This window comes from Pelophylax lessonae, assembly GCF_965119305.1.
Source record: "Pelophylax lessonae genome assembly, chromosome: 1".
Classification (NCBI taxonomy): domain Eukaryota; kingdom Metazoa; phylum Chordata; class Amphibia; order Anura; family Ranidae; genus Pelophylax; species Pelophylax lessonae.
This window is the reverse complement of record NC_138768.1, coordinates 292,125,028-292,139,710: the sequence shown is the minus strand read 5'-3', so window position 1 is coordinate 292,139,710 and position 14,683 is coordinate 292,125,028. Positions and strand designations below refer to the sequence as shown.

Here is a 14,683-nt window from a genome sequence, read left to right as displayed (position 1 = left end):
CACTAAACCCCTACTAGATGTCAGCATACTACAGAGAAATAATACCCTGATGCAGTTCAATACAACAAAGAAAATAAAAGTTGAACAGAACAGTCATTGCTTTTTATGGTGTTTTACTGAACAAGCACCAGAGTTCCACTGTAAATTTCACAGTTATTTACTAATGCTTTGTAAGCTCAAATAGAGTTGCCAAGAGATGCTACAGAAGGTTCTCTTATCATTCTAGGAGGGAAAGCGGGGTGTGCAGAAACCCACAGTGTTCTACATGTTGCATTGTGGTAAGGCTCTTTACAATAACTTGCTGTGGAGGAATTGGTCAATGGAGGTTTTGTCACAAATCATTATAATTGGCAACAGTTTCAGAGGGATTGAAGAACGGTAAGCTCTATACCCTTCATGACATGGCTTTAAAGATCTTTGTGATTCGATATTTGACAGTGTTCAGATCAAAACAGCTGAATACCCAGAACACATCACCTCTGTCTAGTGAGCTGCCCTACAAACAATGCTAAAGCAGGAAGGAGCATAGTCATAAAGAGGAGCTTTTGTAGTTCTCCGTGCAGGGATTTTGGTGCTAAAAACGAAGTGAGGAATAATGTCCCTGATTCTAGTCCTAAAGCAGTATTATTCCCAAAACCAAAAATGTGTTATTTTGCATGAATAACTAAAAGCTGATCATTTTATTTTGTATTATTTTTGTTGTTTTCGTGTTTAATCTTTGTATTGGTTTTAAAGCTGATCATTTCTGTGCTGTCAAAAACAACAGACTTACTTAGTTACATAGTTAGTGAGGTTGAAAAAAGACATCAGTCCATCCAGTTCAACCTATGATGTGTGTGTGTGTGTTTGCTATTAACCGTACATTGTATACCCCTGTATGTTGTGGTCTTTAAGGTGTCCATCTAATAGTTTTTTGAAACTATCAATGCTCCCTGCTGATACGACTGCTTGTGGAAGAGAATTCCACATCCTTACCGCTCTTACAGTGAAGAACCCCTTACGCACTTTAAGGTTAAACCGCCTTTCCTCAAGTTTTAGTGAGTGGCCACGTGTCTTATTGTATCTCCTCTCTCTGAATAGTTTGTTCCTTATGCTCGGGTCGCCAGTACAGTATTTGTACATTAATATCATACCCCCCTCAATCTTCTCTTCTCCAGAGAGAATAGGTTCAGTGCTTGTAGTCTTTCCTCATAGCCGATGCCCTCCATTCCCCTAATTATTTTTGTTGCCCTTCTCTGGACTTTCTCCAGTTCCAGCACATCCTTCCTGAGGACCGGTGCCCAGAACTGGACAGCATACTCCAGATGTGGCCGGACCAGAGTCTTGTAGAGTGGGAGAATAATCTCTTTATTTCTGGAGTGAATCCCCTTTTTTATACATCCCAGTATTCTGTTGGCTTTGCTTGCGGCGACTTGGCATTGCATGCCACTGCCAAGCCTGTTGTCTACCAGTACCCCCAAGTCCTTTTCCATCCTAGACTCACCCAGAGGTTCCCCCCCCTAGTGAGTAGCTTGCTTTCTGGTTTCTGGCCCCCAAGTGCATTACTTTACATTTTTCAACATTAAATCTCATCTGCCATGTAGTTGCCCACCCCGTTATTTTGTTCAGGTCCTCTTGCAAGGTTTCCACATCCTGCATAGAAGATATTGGCAAGCCTAATTTAGTATCATCTGCAAATACTGAGATTGTACTAGATATCCCCTCCTCTAGATCATTTATGAATAAATTAAACAGGATTGGTCCCAGGACCGAACCCTGGGGGACCCCACTTTCCACACCCGCCCAATCCGAGTACTCCCCATTAATCATCACCCTCTGGACTCTACCCTGGAGCCAGTTCTCTATCCAGGTACTCACCTTATGGTCCATACCTACCTTCCTTAGTTTGTACAGTAAGCGTTTGTGGGGAACGGTGTCAAAGGCCTTTGCAAAGTCCAGATACACCACATCCACAGGCTTACCTTTATCTAGGTGGCAGCTCACTTCATCATAGAAGGTTAATAGATTGGTTTGGCACGAACGATTTTTCATGAATTCATGCTGATTACTACTTATAATACTGTTTTCATTACTAAAGTCTTGTATGTGGTCCCTTATCATGCCCTCCAAAATTTTGCAGACTACTGATGTTAGGCTGATCGGCCTATAGTTACCCGGGATATATCTCGGCCCCTTTTTAAATATTGGTACCACGTTGGCTTTTTTCCAATCAGCTGGCACCATACCCGTCTGTAAACTATCCTTAAAGATCAAGAATAATGGTCTGGCAATCACCTGGCTGAGCTCATTAAGAACCCTCGGGTGCAAGCCATCCGGTCCCGGGGATTTATTTATGTTAAGTTTCTCTAGTTTAGCTCTAAGTCTATCCTCTGTTAGCCATGGCGGCACTTCCTGAGGTGTATTATTTAGTTCGGCCTTACAGGCAAGGTTCGTGTAGCCCCCCGATTCCTTTGTGAAGACTGAAGAAAAGAAATTTAACACTTCCGCCTTTTCTCTGTCCTCTGTGGCCATTTTTCCTTTATCATCTTTTATGGGGCCAATGTGATCTGACCTCGCTTTCTTACTGTTTATATACTTAAAGAACTTCTTGGGGTTCTTTTTACTCTCCTCTGCTATATGTCTCTCGTGTTCTATTTTAGCCGCCCTGATTTCGTCTTTACATTTCTTATTACACTCTTTGTAGTGCTTAAATGCTGCCAATGACCCCTGAGTCTTGTATTTTTTGAAGGCCTTTTCTTTAGCTCTAAAATACATTTTTATGTTGGAGTTTAGCCACAGAGGGTTTAGTTTTGCTCTTTTAAATTTATTTCCCTGTGGAATGCACTGGCCCACCCCTTTGTTAAGTATGCTCTTGAAGCACTCCCATTTTTCCTCCGTGTTCTTTGTTCCCAGGGTTCTATCCCATTTGATATTTTCTAGCAGCGAGCGCAGTTTAGGGAAATTGGCTCTTTTGAAATTCAGTGTCCTTATATTACCTTTGTGTTTCCTATTACTGGAATTAATACTGAAACCAATTGACCTATGGTCACTGTTCCCTAAGTTGTCCCGTATTTCTATATCCGTGAGCAGGTCTGTATTGTTGGTAATCAGTAGGTCAAGTACCGCATTGTTTCTTGTCGGTGCATGCACCATCTGACCCATGAAATTGTCCTGCAAAACATTTAGGAACTGCCGAGCCTTGGCTGAGTGCGCAGTTCCTTCTGCCCAGTCTATATCAGGATAATTAAAGTCCCCCATTATAATGACATTTCCCATCCTTGCTGCCAATCCTATCTGTAACATGAGGTCCGCCTCACCCTCCTCCCTCTGGTTGGGGGGCCTATAGCATACGCCCAATATTACCTTCCCCACAGTGCCTTCCCTTTGAAGCTCTACCCATAGGGATTCTGCCTCGTCCATAGCTCCATTTTTAATATCATCCCTCATATTTACCAGTATACTGTTCTTAATATACAGACATACCCCTCCCCCTTTTTTACCCTCTCTATCCCTGCGATGAAGGGAATACCCCTGAATGGTCGCCATCCAGTCATGAGAGCTATCAAACCAAGTCTCAGTTATCCCCACAAAATGTAAGTCCTCCTCAAACATTAGCAGCTCTCCCATCTTGTTGGCCAGGCTTCTGGCATTGGTATACAAGCCTCGTAATTTTGATCGGTTACATTTATCCTCGTTTGATGTTTTTAGGCTGCTCTCTTGATTTTTCCCCATACCCACCCTGGGTTTAGGAGCTCCGAACACCCTACCGGTAATGCCCCCATTTCTGCCCTCTGAAACTTGCTTTCCACTGGCTAATTCTACATCTGTACCCTCCCCCCCCCATTCCCTAGTTTAAAAGCCCCTCTAACTTTTTGGCCATCCTCTCACCCAGTACGGCTGCACCCACCCCATTTAGGTGCAATCCGTCCCTACCAAAGAGCCGGTGACCGACTGAGAAGTCGGCCCAGTTCTCCAGGAACCCGAAAGCCTCCTTACTACACCAGCTCCTCAGCCACTCGTTAACTTCCCTAATCTCCCGCTGCCTCTCTGGTGTGGCTCGGGGTACAGGTAGTATTTCGGAAAATACTACCTTGGAGGTCCTAGTCCTCAACTTAGCGCCTAAGTTCCTGAAATCGTTTAGGACTCTCCGTTTTCCTCTGCCTATATCATTGGTACCCACGTGTACCATGACAGCTGGGTCTTCCCCAGCCCCACCCAATAATCTGTCCACCCGATCCGCGATGTGCCGAACCCGAGCGCCCGGCAAACAACAGACTGTTCGGCGCACACGGTCTTTGTCACAGATTACACTATCTGTCCTTCTAATAATTGAGTCCCCTACCACCAGCACCTGTCTTTCCTTTCCCTTTCTCCCGGCCTTACTGGAGGAGTTCTTCCCCTGGCAGCTAGGGGCGTCACTCTGCTCACACCCCTGATGACGCTAACCTATAGCGAAACCGGTCGGGTGATCTAGACGTGACGAGACCACGCCCCCAACAAGCCGGCTCCTTAGACACTAACAGCGAGGGAGATGTTCGTTCGTTTCCAGCGTACCTGTAACTTTTAGATGCCTTGAATTCACATCGCAAATGTGAGTGTTTTTTATCTGCCTTTTATCATTAATAAATGCCTTATATACGGAGTTACACTATGTCCCTGTCCTAATTTATTTCCTACTATGTGGACATCGCCATTGAGAGTTTAAAGGAGACATCCTGTGGCCATCCTTGGCATTACACTTATGCTTTCTGTGGTCTACTCATTAATTTGAGAGACCTACCCGTTCTTGTAAGCAGCCATCTGTTTTTCCCTGGGTGATTTGCACATCGGTGTCTATTATATTTTCACAAGGAATTGTGTGGATGCACTTTTTGGGACCCTGTGGCACACCTTCTTGGATTTTCTTCTAATTTTTTGTATGGACTTTATTGGGATTGAATTTAATTAATATCCTTATCTTTTCACTTCATTATAATTTGCTCTTGATGATTTATGTTTATTTAATTATTGATTTACATTGGTGATATTCACATTTTTAGGAATAACCGATTAATTTCTTGTTACCTTTTCCTCACACACACATTGAGCGGTATATAAGTTTTTGTATTATATATTTCTTGTATATATATATTTTTTTGGTGATTTCAGTATTCACTACATTTTAGCTCAGCAATGCTGGTCCCTGACTGGTTTCCCCAACATCACACAACGGGGCGTATCTATTGGGAAGCTCCAGCCCAGGATCAGCCTCCTTGCCTTGTTTCCTTCTACCCCTCCTAACTGTCACCCCTCTAAACTGCTCTGCCTGCACCTCCAATACTCCGCCCACCTCTGTGCAGACCCCTGTCTGCACCTGACTGGTACGATCCTGGCTCTCCTCCGGTATGGACATACGTCTCAGTGTTGCCAGCTGATTCCCTAGATTCAGGACCTGAGCTTCCAGGGAAGCAACGTGCTTACATTTTGCACATTTGTATTCGCCCTCGATCACATGTCTGAGGAACGCATACATATCACAAGATGTACACCGAGTCGCATCTCCACACCCGCCGGGCATTGTACCTACTAATCTAATCTAATGGGGATTTAGCGATTTAAGTCTATCCTATGTGGCTATTTCCTGGCTTCCTAACGCTACCTTCTCACCCTCTGGTGTTCCGCTACACTCGCTTGACACTCAGTTGCACAACACTCACAATCTCACAGCCCGGTCAGACGCACAACACTAAGTCGCACAGCCCGGTCAGACGCACAACACTGAGTCGCACAACACCGAGTCGCACAGCCCGGTCAGACGCACAACCCTGAGTCGCACAGTCCGGTCAGACGCGCACACTCAGTCGCACAGCCCGGTCAGACGCACAACACTAAGTTGCACAGCCCGGTCAGACGCACAACACTGAGTCGCACAGCCCGGTCAGACGCACAACACCGAGTCGCACAGCCGGTCTGACGCACCACCCTGAGTCGCACAGCCCGGTCAGACGCACACACTCAGATGCACAGCCCGGTCAGACGCACAACACTAAGTCGCACAGCCCGGTCAGACGCACAACACTAAGTCGCACAGCCCGGTCAGACGCACAACACTAAGTCACACAGCCCGGTCAGATGCACAACACTGAGTCGCACAGCCCGGTCAGACGCACAACACTGAGTCGCACAGCCTGGTCAGACGCACAACACTGAGTCGCACAGCCCGGTCAGACGCACAACACAGAGTCGCACAGCCCGGTCAGACGCACCACCCTGAGTCGCACAGCCCAGTCACCAGTCGCAAGGACCCTCACCAGTCGCAAGGACGCTCACCAGTCGCAGGGACGCTCACCAGTCGCAGGGACGCTCACCAGTCGCAGGGATGCTCACCAGTCGCAGGGACGCTCACCAGTCGCAGGGACGCTCACCAGTCGCAGGGACACTCACCAGTCGCAAGGACACTCACCAGTCGCAAGGACACTCACCAGTCGCAGGGACACTCACCAGTCGAAGGGACGCTCACCAGTCGCAGGGACGCTCACCAGTCGCAGGGACACTCACCAGTCGCAAGGACACTCACCAGTCGCAAGGATGCTCACCAGTCGCAAAGATACTCACCAGTCGCAAGATACTTACCTGTCGCAAGGACACTCACCAGTCGCAAAGATACTCACCAGGTACTCACAGAGCCTCAGTCAGTGTTCAACCTCAGTCACCAGTCTTGTGTATGTGTCCCTTTAAGCCTGTCACTTGCAGTTCCTGACCTCCTCCCTCAGGCGGTCAGTCTTCTACCCAAGCTCCTTCCTTTGTCACTTACCGATCAGTCTCCCCTCTCCCTGCCAATGGCCAGGTCAGGTATTGTACGTCTCCTCTGCCCTCTCTGTCTGCCGCCCACTCTTGCAGGGGGGGGGGGTGTTACAGCACCGCTCGCTGCCCGCACACCACCCGCTCTTTCCTCTGGGGGGGGTTACAGCGCAGCTCGCTCCCCGCACACCTCCCTCTCTTTCCTCGGGGGGGGGGGGGGGGGGGGTTACAGCGCCGCTCGCTGCCCGCACACCTCCCGCTCTTTCCTCTGGGGGGGGGGGGTTTCAGCGCCGCTCGCTGCCCGCCACCACACGCTCTTTTTCCTCTGGGGGGGGGGGTTTTGCCGCCGCTCTCCTTCACACACACTCACTCACTCCTTACAGTCCCACACACGCGTTCCTCACACACGTCCGCCCTGTCAGCCTCTGTTCCCGCGCTCTGCTCTGCTCAGCTCAGCTCTAGTCCGCAGCACAGCGCCACCAGATTGATTGCTGGATGACTAGATGAACATAGAAGAAAGAAAGCCTAAAAGAGGAAACTAATACAGCCATCAAATCTAAGAATCGTTGAGCTGCAATATAATAAATGTTTGCTTTTGGGTTTAATACTGCTATAATGTGAACCTGTGCCCATATGATGTACTGTAAGTATTGACATACACAGAACAAGCAGTAAAAGCACATTCACAGTAAATTCTCATTTATTTATGTATCTATAAGCATTGTGAATGAATTCATTTTCAAAATTTCACAATACAGACATTTTTTTTTATATTTTTTATTTTTATGAGAACAGAATATTAGCATGCTATTAGAATGCCAGTTACTAAAGTAAACAACCAGGTAGGTGTTTCTAAGCGGTTAGGCACCAACTGAAACTGTCAATGCTGAAAACCTCCCTTACACCCTGCCGGGCCTATAGCCACAGGAACTTTCTCCCCTCATTCACCCAATCATAAGTTATTCTTTTCCCCTGCCTCTACACATCTACTTCACCCCCTCTTCCTCTCTTAAACATAAAGGACTTGCATGGTCCGATCTGTATTTATCTGTAATTATCTACAGCCAGCTCTTCACAACCTTTAACTCTCTGCTTCGTCCCCCATCCCCTCTACCCACTCACTGCCCAAGAGATTGCCAATCACTTCAAAGACAAGATTGATGCAATACATGAGGACACCTCCACTGTGCATGCATCATTTCCACCCAACATATCTTGCCTAACAGCATCTTCAACACACTCCTTTTTTGAACTGGCTACTACTGAAGAAGTTACTAAACTTTTCTCAGATGCCCACCCAACCAATTGTCCCCTGGATCCTGCCCCCTCACAACTACTATGGTCACACTCTTATTCTATCCTATGTTCCCTCACGCACATCTTCAATGTCTCTAGTGGCACCTTCCCCTCACCTCTAAAACATGCGTAGATCACTCCCATACTTAAAAAGCCCTCACTGGACCCCACCAACCTGAACAACTTAAGACTCATCTCACTGCTTTCATTCTAAACTTCTAGAACGCTTGGTCTACAACCGTCTTAGCTCCTACCTTCTTGATTCCTTACAGTCTTGCTTTTGCTCACAGCACTCCACAGAAACTGCCTTACTAAAACTCGCTAACGATTTACTAACTGCTAAAACCAATGGCCACTACTCCATACTCCTATTATTTGACCTCTCTGCGGCCTTTGATACTGTTGACCACCTGCCCTTTCTCAATAAACCCCGTTCCCTTGGCCTTAAGATTCTGTCTTATCTTGGTTCTCCTCCTACCTATCACAGCGCTCCTTCAGTTTTACCTACAACTCTATCTCCTCCTCTCCATTGCCCTCTTCTGTGGGGATCCCCCAAGGCTCTGTTATTGGACCCCTTCACTTCTCTATCTACACCACCTCCCTTGGTTACTTGTTAACCGCCCATGGCTTCCAATACCATCTATATGCCAATGACACCCAAATCTATCGGTCTACTCCTCACCTCCCTCCTTCAGTCTCCTCTCGCATTACTAACTGACATATCAGCATGGATGTCGCACCACTTGCTCGAACAAAATCTCTCTAAAACTGAGCTTGTAATATCCCCCCGTGCCCCCTCCATGACTTTTCCATCAAAATCAGTAATGCAGCAATCGTAATCCTAGGTGTAATCCTAGACTCTGACCTGTACTTTCAGCCCCAAATCTAGTCGTCAAAAGATTGTAGACTTCACCTCCGCAACATCTCTAAAATTCGCCCCTTTTTAACTAATGAAACCAGCAAGCTACTCATTCACTACCTTGTTATCTCTTATCTCGACTATTGCAACTCCCTTCTCGTAGACCTACCTCTTCATAGGCTATTCCCTCTTCAGTCTATCATGAATGCTGCTGCCAGGCTTATCCACCTTACCAACCGCTCAGTGTCTGCCACCCCTCTCTGCCAATCCCTACACTGGCTCCTGATCCACCATCAAATTAAATTCAAAATACTAACCACAACATACAAAGACACTCACTACCTTTCTTGTCTCATCCTCCCATGTTCCAGGATTTCTCTAGAGCCTCTCCTATCCTCTGGAACACTGTATCTCAACCAGTCAGGCTATCCCCTTTTCTAGCTGCCTTCAGGCAATCCCTGAAAACTCATCTCTTCAGGGAAGCCTATCACACCTCAAACTAATCTCTGACCTCTTCCATCAACTCATTCCCAACAGCTACAACCTTGTGTACCACCTGCTCCACCCTATTAGATTATAAGCTACTCTGAGCAGGGCCTTCTTAATCCTCTTGTATTATATTGTATTGTAACTGTATTGTCTCCCTTTTATATTGTAAAGCTCTGCGTAAACTGTTGGCGCTATATAAAACCTGTTTAATAATAATAATACAGCCCAACAGACCCTTTAGGATAATTCAAATCTCAAGTCTTTGTTGTAACTCCTGAAAAAGAACACCTTCACATTAAAAGAATAAGTAGTGTTCAAGGATGGCCCTTTATGTTTGCTTTGGAATGTGTTAATAGTTGAATGCCCATAGTCTGGGCACTGATGCGTGTTAAGCTGACTATAAATGTTATCCTCGTAGTCACCTAACCAATAAAACCGATGAAGAAAAGAAAATCTTTTAGTCCCACTTGCTTAAACCTTACTGTCACCCTAATCTTAAAGCATATCTAAACCCAAACACAAAAATGTAATTAATATATTGCATCTTCCCAGTTCTTAGATGTGATGTCTGCATTAGTTTTCTTTTATTCAGGCAATACACTAAATTGTAACCTACAAGACTAAATTAACACAAAAAAGGATTTATAAGACATCAGAACTATTGCGACTCTTTTGTGTCAGTATCTATGGGCAAAGAACACAGATGCACACATATGTGTTAGCTACAAAATAGACTAAGGGCTCGTTCACATTTTAGGTTGGGGATGGTAAAACCCCACAGTTCAGCTTCACTTTTTACTGCCCCCCAACTGCTACCCCCTTTAGTTGCAGAGTGTACATATGCCACAGCCGCAATGCTTTGCAGCATTGGCAGGAATGAAACTCCCTGTTGCTTTCAGCAAGCTTAGCATCCATCTAATACAAAGTATTCAATTGAATAGGGCCGCCCTGCCCCTACATGAAATGCACACAGTTGTGGCGCACTAGTGTGGGGTTCTGGGAGTTTAAAGCAGGTACTGAGGAAATGATACAACGTCTCTTCACTGCCTGTCAAATGCAAAAAACACGATCTGAATGTGGATTACATCTCAGAGCATGAACAAGCCCTAAAAAAAAAATATTACCGTAATTCTATTTTTGATTTTCTAGACTTTAGCTTATAGATTGTTTCCTTTGTGTGCCCTGTATAATGTTATAGAATACTTACATTTGTAAAATATTTTATTTTTTAGATTGCTATCCAGAGTTTTGCAAAGAGACTATACTTACATCTTTAAGGTAGGATTTCTATTTCAGGTTTTTGTTTGCAACAGAGGACTTACCCCAAGGTGTCCAACCATTTGACCTTCCTGGGCCACATTGGAAGAAGAGGAATTGTCTTGGGTCATACATGAAATACACTAACAAAAAAGCCTGGTACACACTATTAGGCTTTTTCGATTAACCCCGCGGGTTGAACGAAAAAAATCTACAGCTCCAGTCGGAACCGCTGTACTAACAATGCGAAGTTAGTTCAGCAATCTCCCCCGCTGAGCTATTGTGTTCTGACGGGGGGTGCAACCCCCCCCCCCCCCACCGGAACACACCGATCAGCGCTCTCTGCCATTGGCTGAGAACGCTGATTGGGAGTGGATTGGATGTTGGTTTTCCAGCATGCATGTCCAACAGAACGACACACACAGGCCGAATGTCAGACTTTTTTTTTTTGTTTGAACCAGCCGTTGTCTCCCGACATTCGACTCGTGTGTACCCATCTTAAGAATAGCTGATGAGCACAAAAAGTCAGGCAGATCACAAGTTAACTTGGCGAACCCCATTGAAGTCTATGGGAGCCGAACAAGATATAGCATAGCAGAGAGAGGGAGTATACCCCCTGGGACTGCCCATAGGTGTAGCAAGACTTTTTTTCTGCCTAGTGTCCTACTCCTGTAGGGGGCAGTGTAACTCGCTGGTCAGACTGGAGTGACCACTGGAATTAGATTATCCAGCCCGTCGCCCAGTCCGGCATTTAATTGTAGATCTCAAGAAAAAACAGGAGAAAAATTACTATATAAAAATAAAAAATTGCCAGGACCAGAGATCCAGCAAGGCACTAGGTCCTTACTCCTGAATAGGTAGAAAAAAATTAGTACCTATAGCAGTGAGAGGGGGTATATCCCCTGGGACTGCCCATAGGCGTAGCCAGACTTTTTTTTCTGCCTAGTGTCCTACTCCTGTAGGGGCCAGTATAACCCAATGGTTAAGATCAGGAGCTGTGTCTGTCAATGAACGAAAGAGAAATAAAAATTCAAATAATTTTTCCTTTTAAACAGCTTCTATATACAGTGCCTTTCGAAAGTATTCGGCCCCCTTGAACTTTGCGACCTTTTGCCACATTTCAGGCTTCAAACATAAAGATATAAAACTGTAATTTTTTGTGAAGAATCAACAACAAGTGGGACACAATCATGAAGTGGAACAAAATTTATTGGATATTTCAAACTTTGTTAACAAATAAAAAACTGAAAAATTGGGTGTGCAAAATTATTCAGCCCCTTTACTTTCAGTGCAGCAAACTCTCTCCAGAAGTTCAGGGAGGATCTCTGAATGATCCAATGTTGACCTAAATGACTAATGATGATAAATAGAATCCACCTGTGTGTAATCAAGTCTCCGTATAAATGCACCTGCACTGTGATAGTCTCAGAGGTCCGTTTAAAGCGCAGAGAGCATCATGAGGAACAAGGAACACACCAGGCAGGTCCGAGATACTGTTGTGGAGAAGTTTAAAGCCGTATTTGGATACAAAAAGATTTCCCAAGCTTTAAACATCCCAAGGAGCACTGTGCAAGCGATAATATTGAAATGGAAGGAGTATCAGACCACTGCAAATCTACGAAGACCTGGCCGTCCCTCTAAACTTTCAGCTCATACAAGGAGAAGACTGATCAGAGATGCAGCCAAGAGGCCCATGATCACTCTGGATGAACTGCAGAGATCTACAGCTGAGGTGGGAGACTCTGTCCATAGTATACTGCACAAATCTGGCCTTTATGGAAGAGTGGCAAGAAGAAAGCCATTTCTTAAAGATATCCATAAAAAGTGTTGTTTAAAGTTTGCCACAAGCCACCTGGGAGACACACCAAACATGTGGAAGAAGGTGCTCTGGTCAGATGAAACCAAAATCGAACTTTTTGGCAACAATGCAAAACGTTATGTTTGGCGTAAAAACAACACAGCTCATCACCCTGAACACACCATCCCCACTGTCAAACATGGTGGTGGCAGCATCATGGTTTGGGCCTGCTTTTCTTCAGCAGGGACAGGGAAGATGGTTAAAATTGATGGGAAGATGGATGGAGCCAAATATAGGACCATTCTGGAAGAAAAGCTGATGGAGTCTGCAAAAGACCTGAGACTGGGACGGAGATTTGTCTTCCAACAAGACAATGATCCAAAACATAAAGCAAAATCTACAATGGAATGGTTCACAAATAAACATATCCAGGTGTTAGAATTGCCAAGTAAAAGTCCAGACCTGAATCCAATTGAGAATCTGTGGAAAGAACTGAAAACTGCTGTTCACAAACGCTCTCCATCCAACCTCACTGAGCTCGAGCTGTTTTGCAAGGAGGAATGGGCAAAAATTTCAGTCTCTCGATGTGCAAAACTGATAGAAGACATACCCCAAGCGACTTATGCCCCATACACACGTGCAGATTATCTGCAGACTTTTGTCTGCAGACTTACCAAAACCATATAATATGAGGTCAAACCTAAACACTTTCAATTTGTATGCAATCCAGCAGGCCCTTGCACTACATAGAAAAGGTAAGTCTGCAGACAAAAGTCTGCAGATAATCTGCACGTGTGTATGGGGCATTACAGCTGTAATCGCAGCAAAACTTGGCGCTGCAAAGTATTAACTTAAGGGTGCTGAATAATTTTGCACACCCAATTGTTCAGGTTTTTATTTGTTAAAAAAGTTTGAAATATCCAATAAATTTTGTTCCACTTCATGATTGTGTCTCACTTGTTGTTGGTTCTTCACAAAACAGTAGTTTTATATCTTTATGTTTGAAGCCTGAAATGTGGCAAAAGGTCGAAAAGTTCAAGGGGGCCGAATACTTTCGCAAAGCACTGTATGTAATTATTGGTTTGCCTGGATTTCTGCTTTATGTAACAGGTACTATTAACCCAGGATATCCTAGAATATTTTTTTTTATTATTTCAAAAAGGGAACATCAGCATATTTGTAAATTGAAATGGTTTTCAGATAAAGGTGATTTTATTAATCCCATGGGAAATTATTTTGTTGAAGTTTACATGATTATGGATAATGCAAAGATGGTTGTACATGGTGCTGTGTATGTGTTTATTTAGGACCAAAGTGTACTAGAATTTATCATCTTTCATTTCACTGCAGAGTTTACAAGCTGTAGAAGAAACACCGTTGCCAGAGTGCCCAAAGTACAGCGATATCTTCAATGACACATCCATACATAGCTTTCCTCTTACCAAATTAGAAACTTTTCCTAAAGATCTATGGCAGCTTCAGGAGGAGCCTCGATACGAGGAGTGTGATGACCTGGAGATCATCCGAAGTCTTACAATATAGTACTGAAAGAACTTAGTCATCGAACCAGGACTGCTTATAAAGTTGCACATCTTCAGTAATATGACGGCTTTGCTAAGAAGCCCTGTAGATCTACATACTGGAAATACATGGGTGTATCTAGGACTGCATATCATTGTGTTGTGTTTACTTTTCGGTATGGGTAAATAAACTAGGACTGCACTCTGCTGAAGCCAAACAAGCAGATATTCATACAAACACACAGGTGTGTAGCATAGGTGTGTGTGTGTCCCTACTAGACTGGCCAAATTTTGACCCATGTATGGCCAACTTTAAAGTGGAACTAAACCTAAGGTGTAAAAAACTGCACACAGGCAGCTCTTTCCTGCAGAAGAGACATACGATAAGCAACACTTACCTGCCTGCTTCCGGCACCCATAAGTAGCCCAGGAAAACGATGACAGTGGCCGTGAGAGATGTAATCACTGAATCTCTGGAATCTGAAGAAATTTTTGTGAATGTGAATTTAGTTTCGCTTTAAGAGGCTTGAGTTTCAAGGCATGGGTGACCCCGTTGACACCAATGACCCGACTGAGCCGGATGAAAAAGGATCAGTTGTAGAGTGACTGCATCCTGTCAGACACCACTGTTTAGGTATTCAGACTGTTTGACATAGATGGAGGAATCTAATGCTAAAAGAACACTACATACAGCTGGCCTTATCT

General features: G+C 44.7%; 1 protein-coding gene across 1 annotated transcript in view; it reads left to right on the top strand.

Moving 5' to 3' along the window:
* The window catches only part of SRRD (SRR1 domain containing), a 49,752-nt gene extending 35,331 nt beyond the window's left edge, over positions 1-14,421 (top strand). Inside the window, exons 6-8 of the mRNA XM_082262382.1 lie at positions 227-378; positions 10,636-10,681; positions 13,809-14,421. Of these exons, the coding sequence (XP_082118508.1) occupies positions 227-378; positions 10,636-10,681; positions 13,809-14,000 (390 nt within the window). The 3' untranslated portion in view covers positions 14,001-14,421. The remainder of the gene's footprint in view (positions 1-226; positions 379-10,635; positions 10,682-13,808) is intronic.
* The last annotated feature ends 262 nt before the right edge of the window (positions 14,422-14,683 follow it).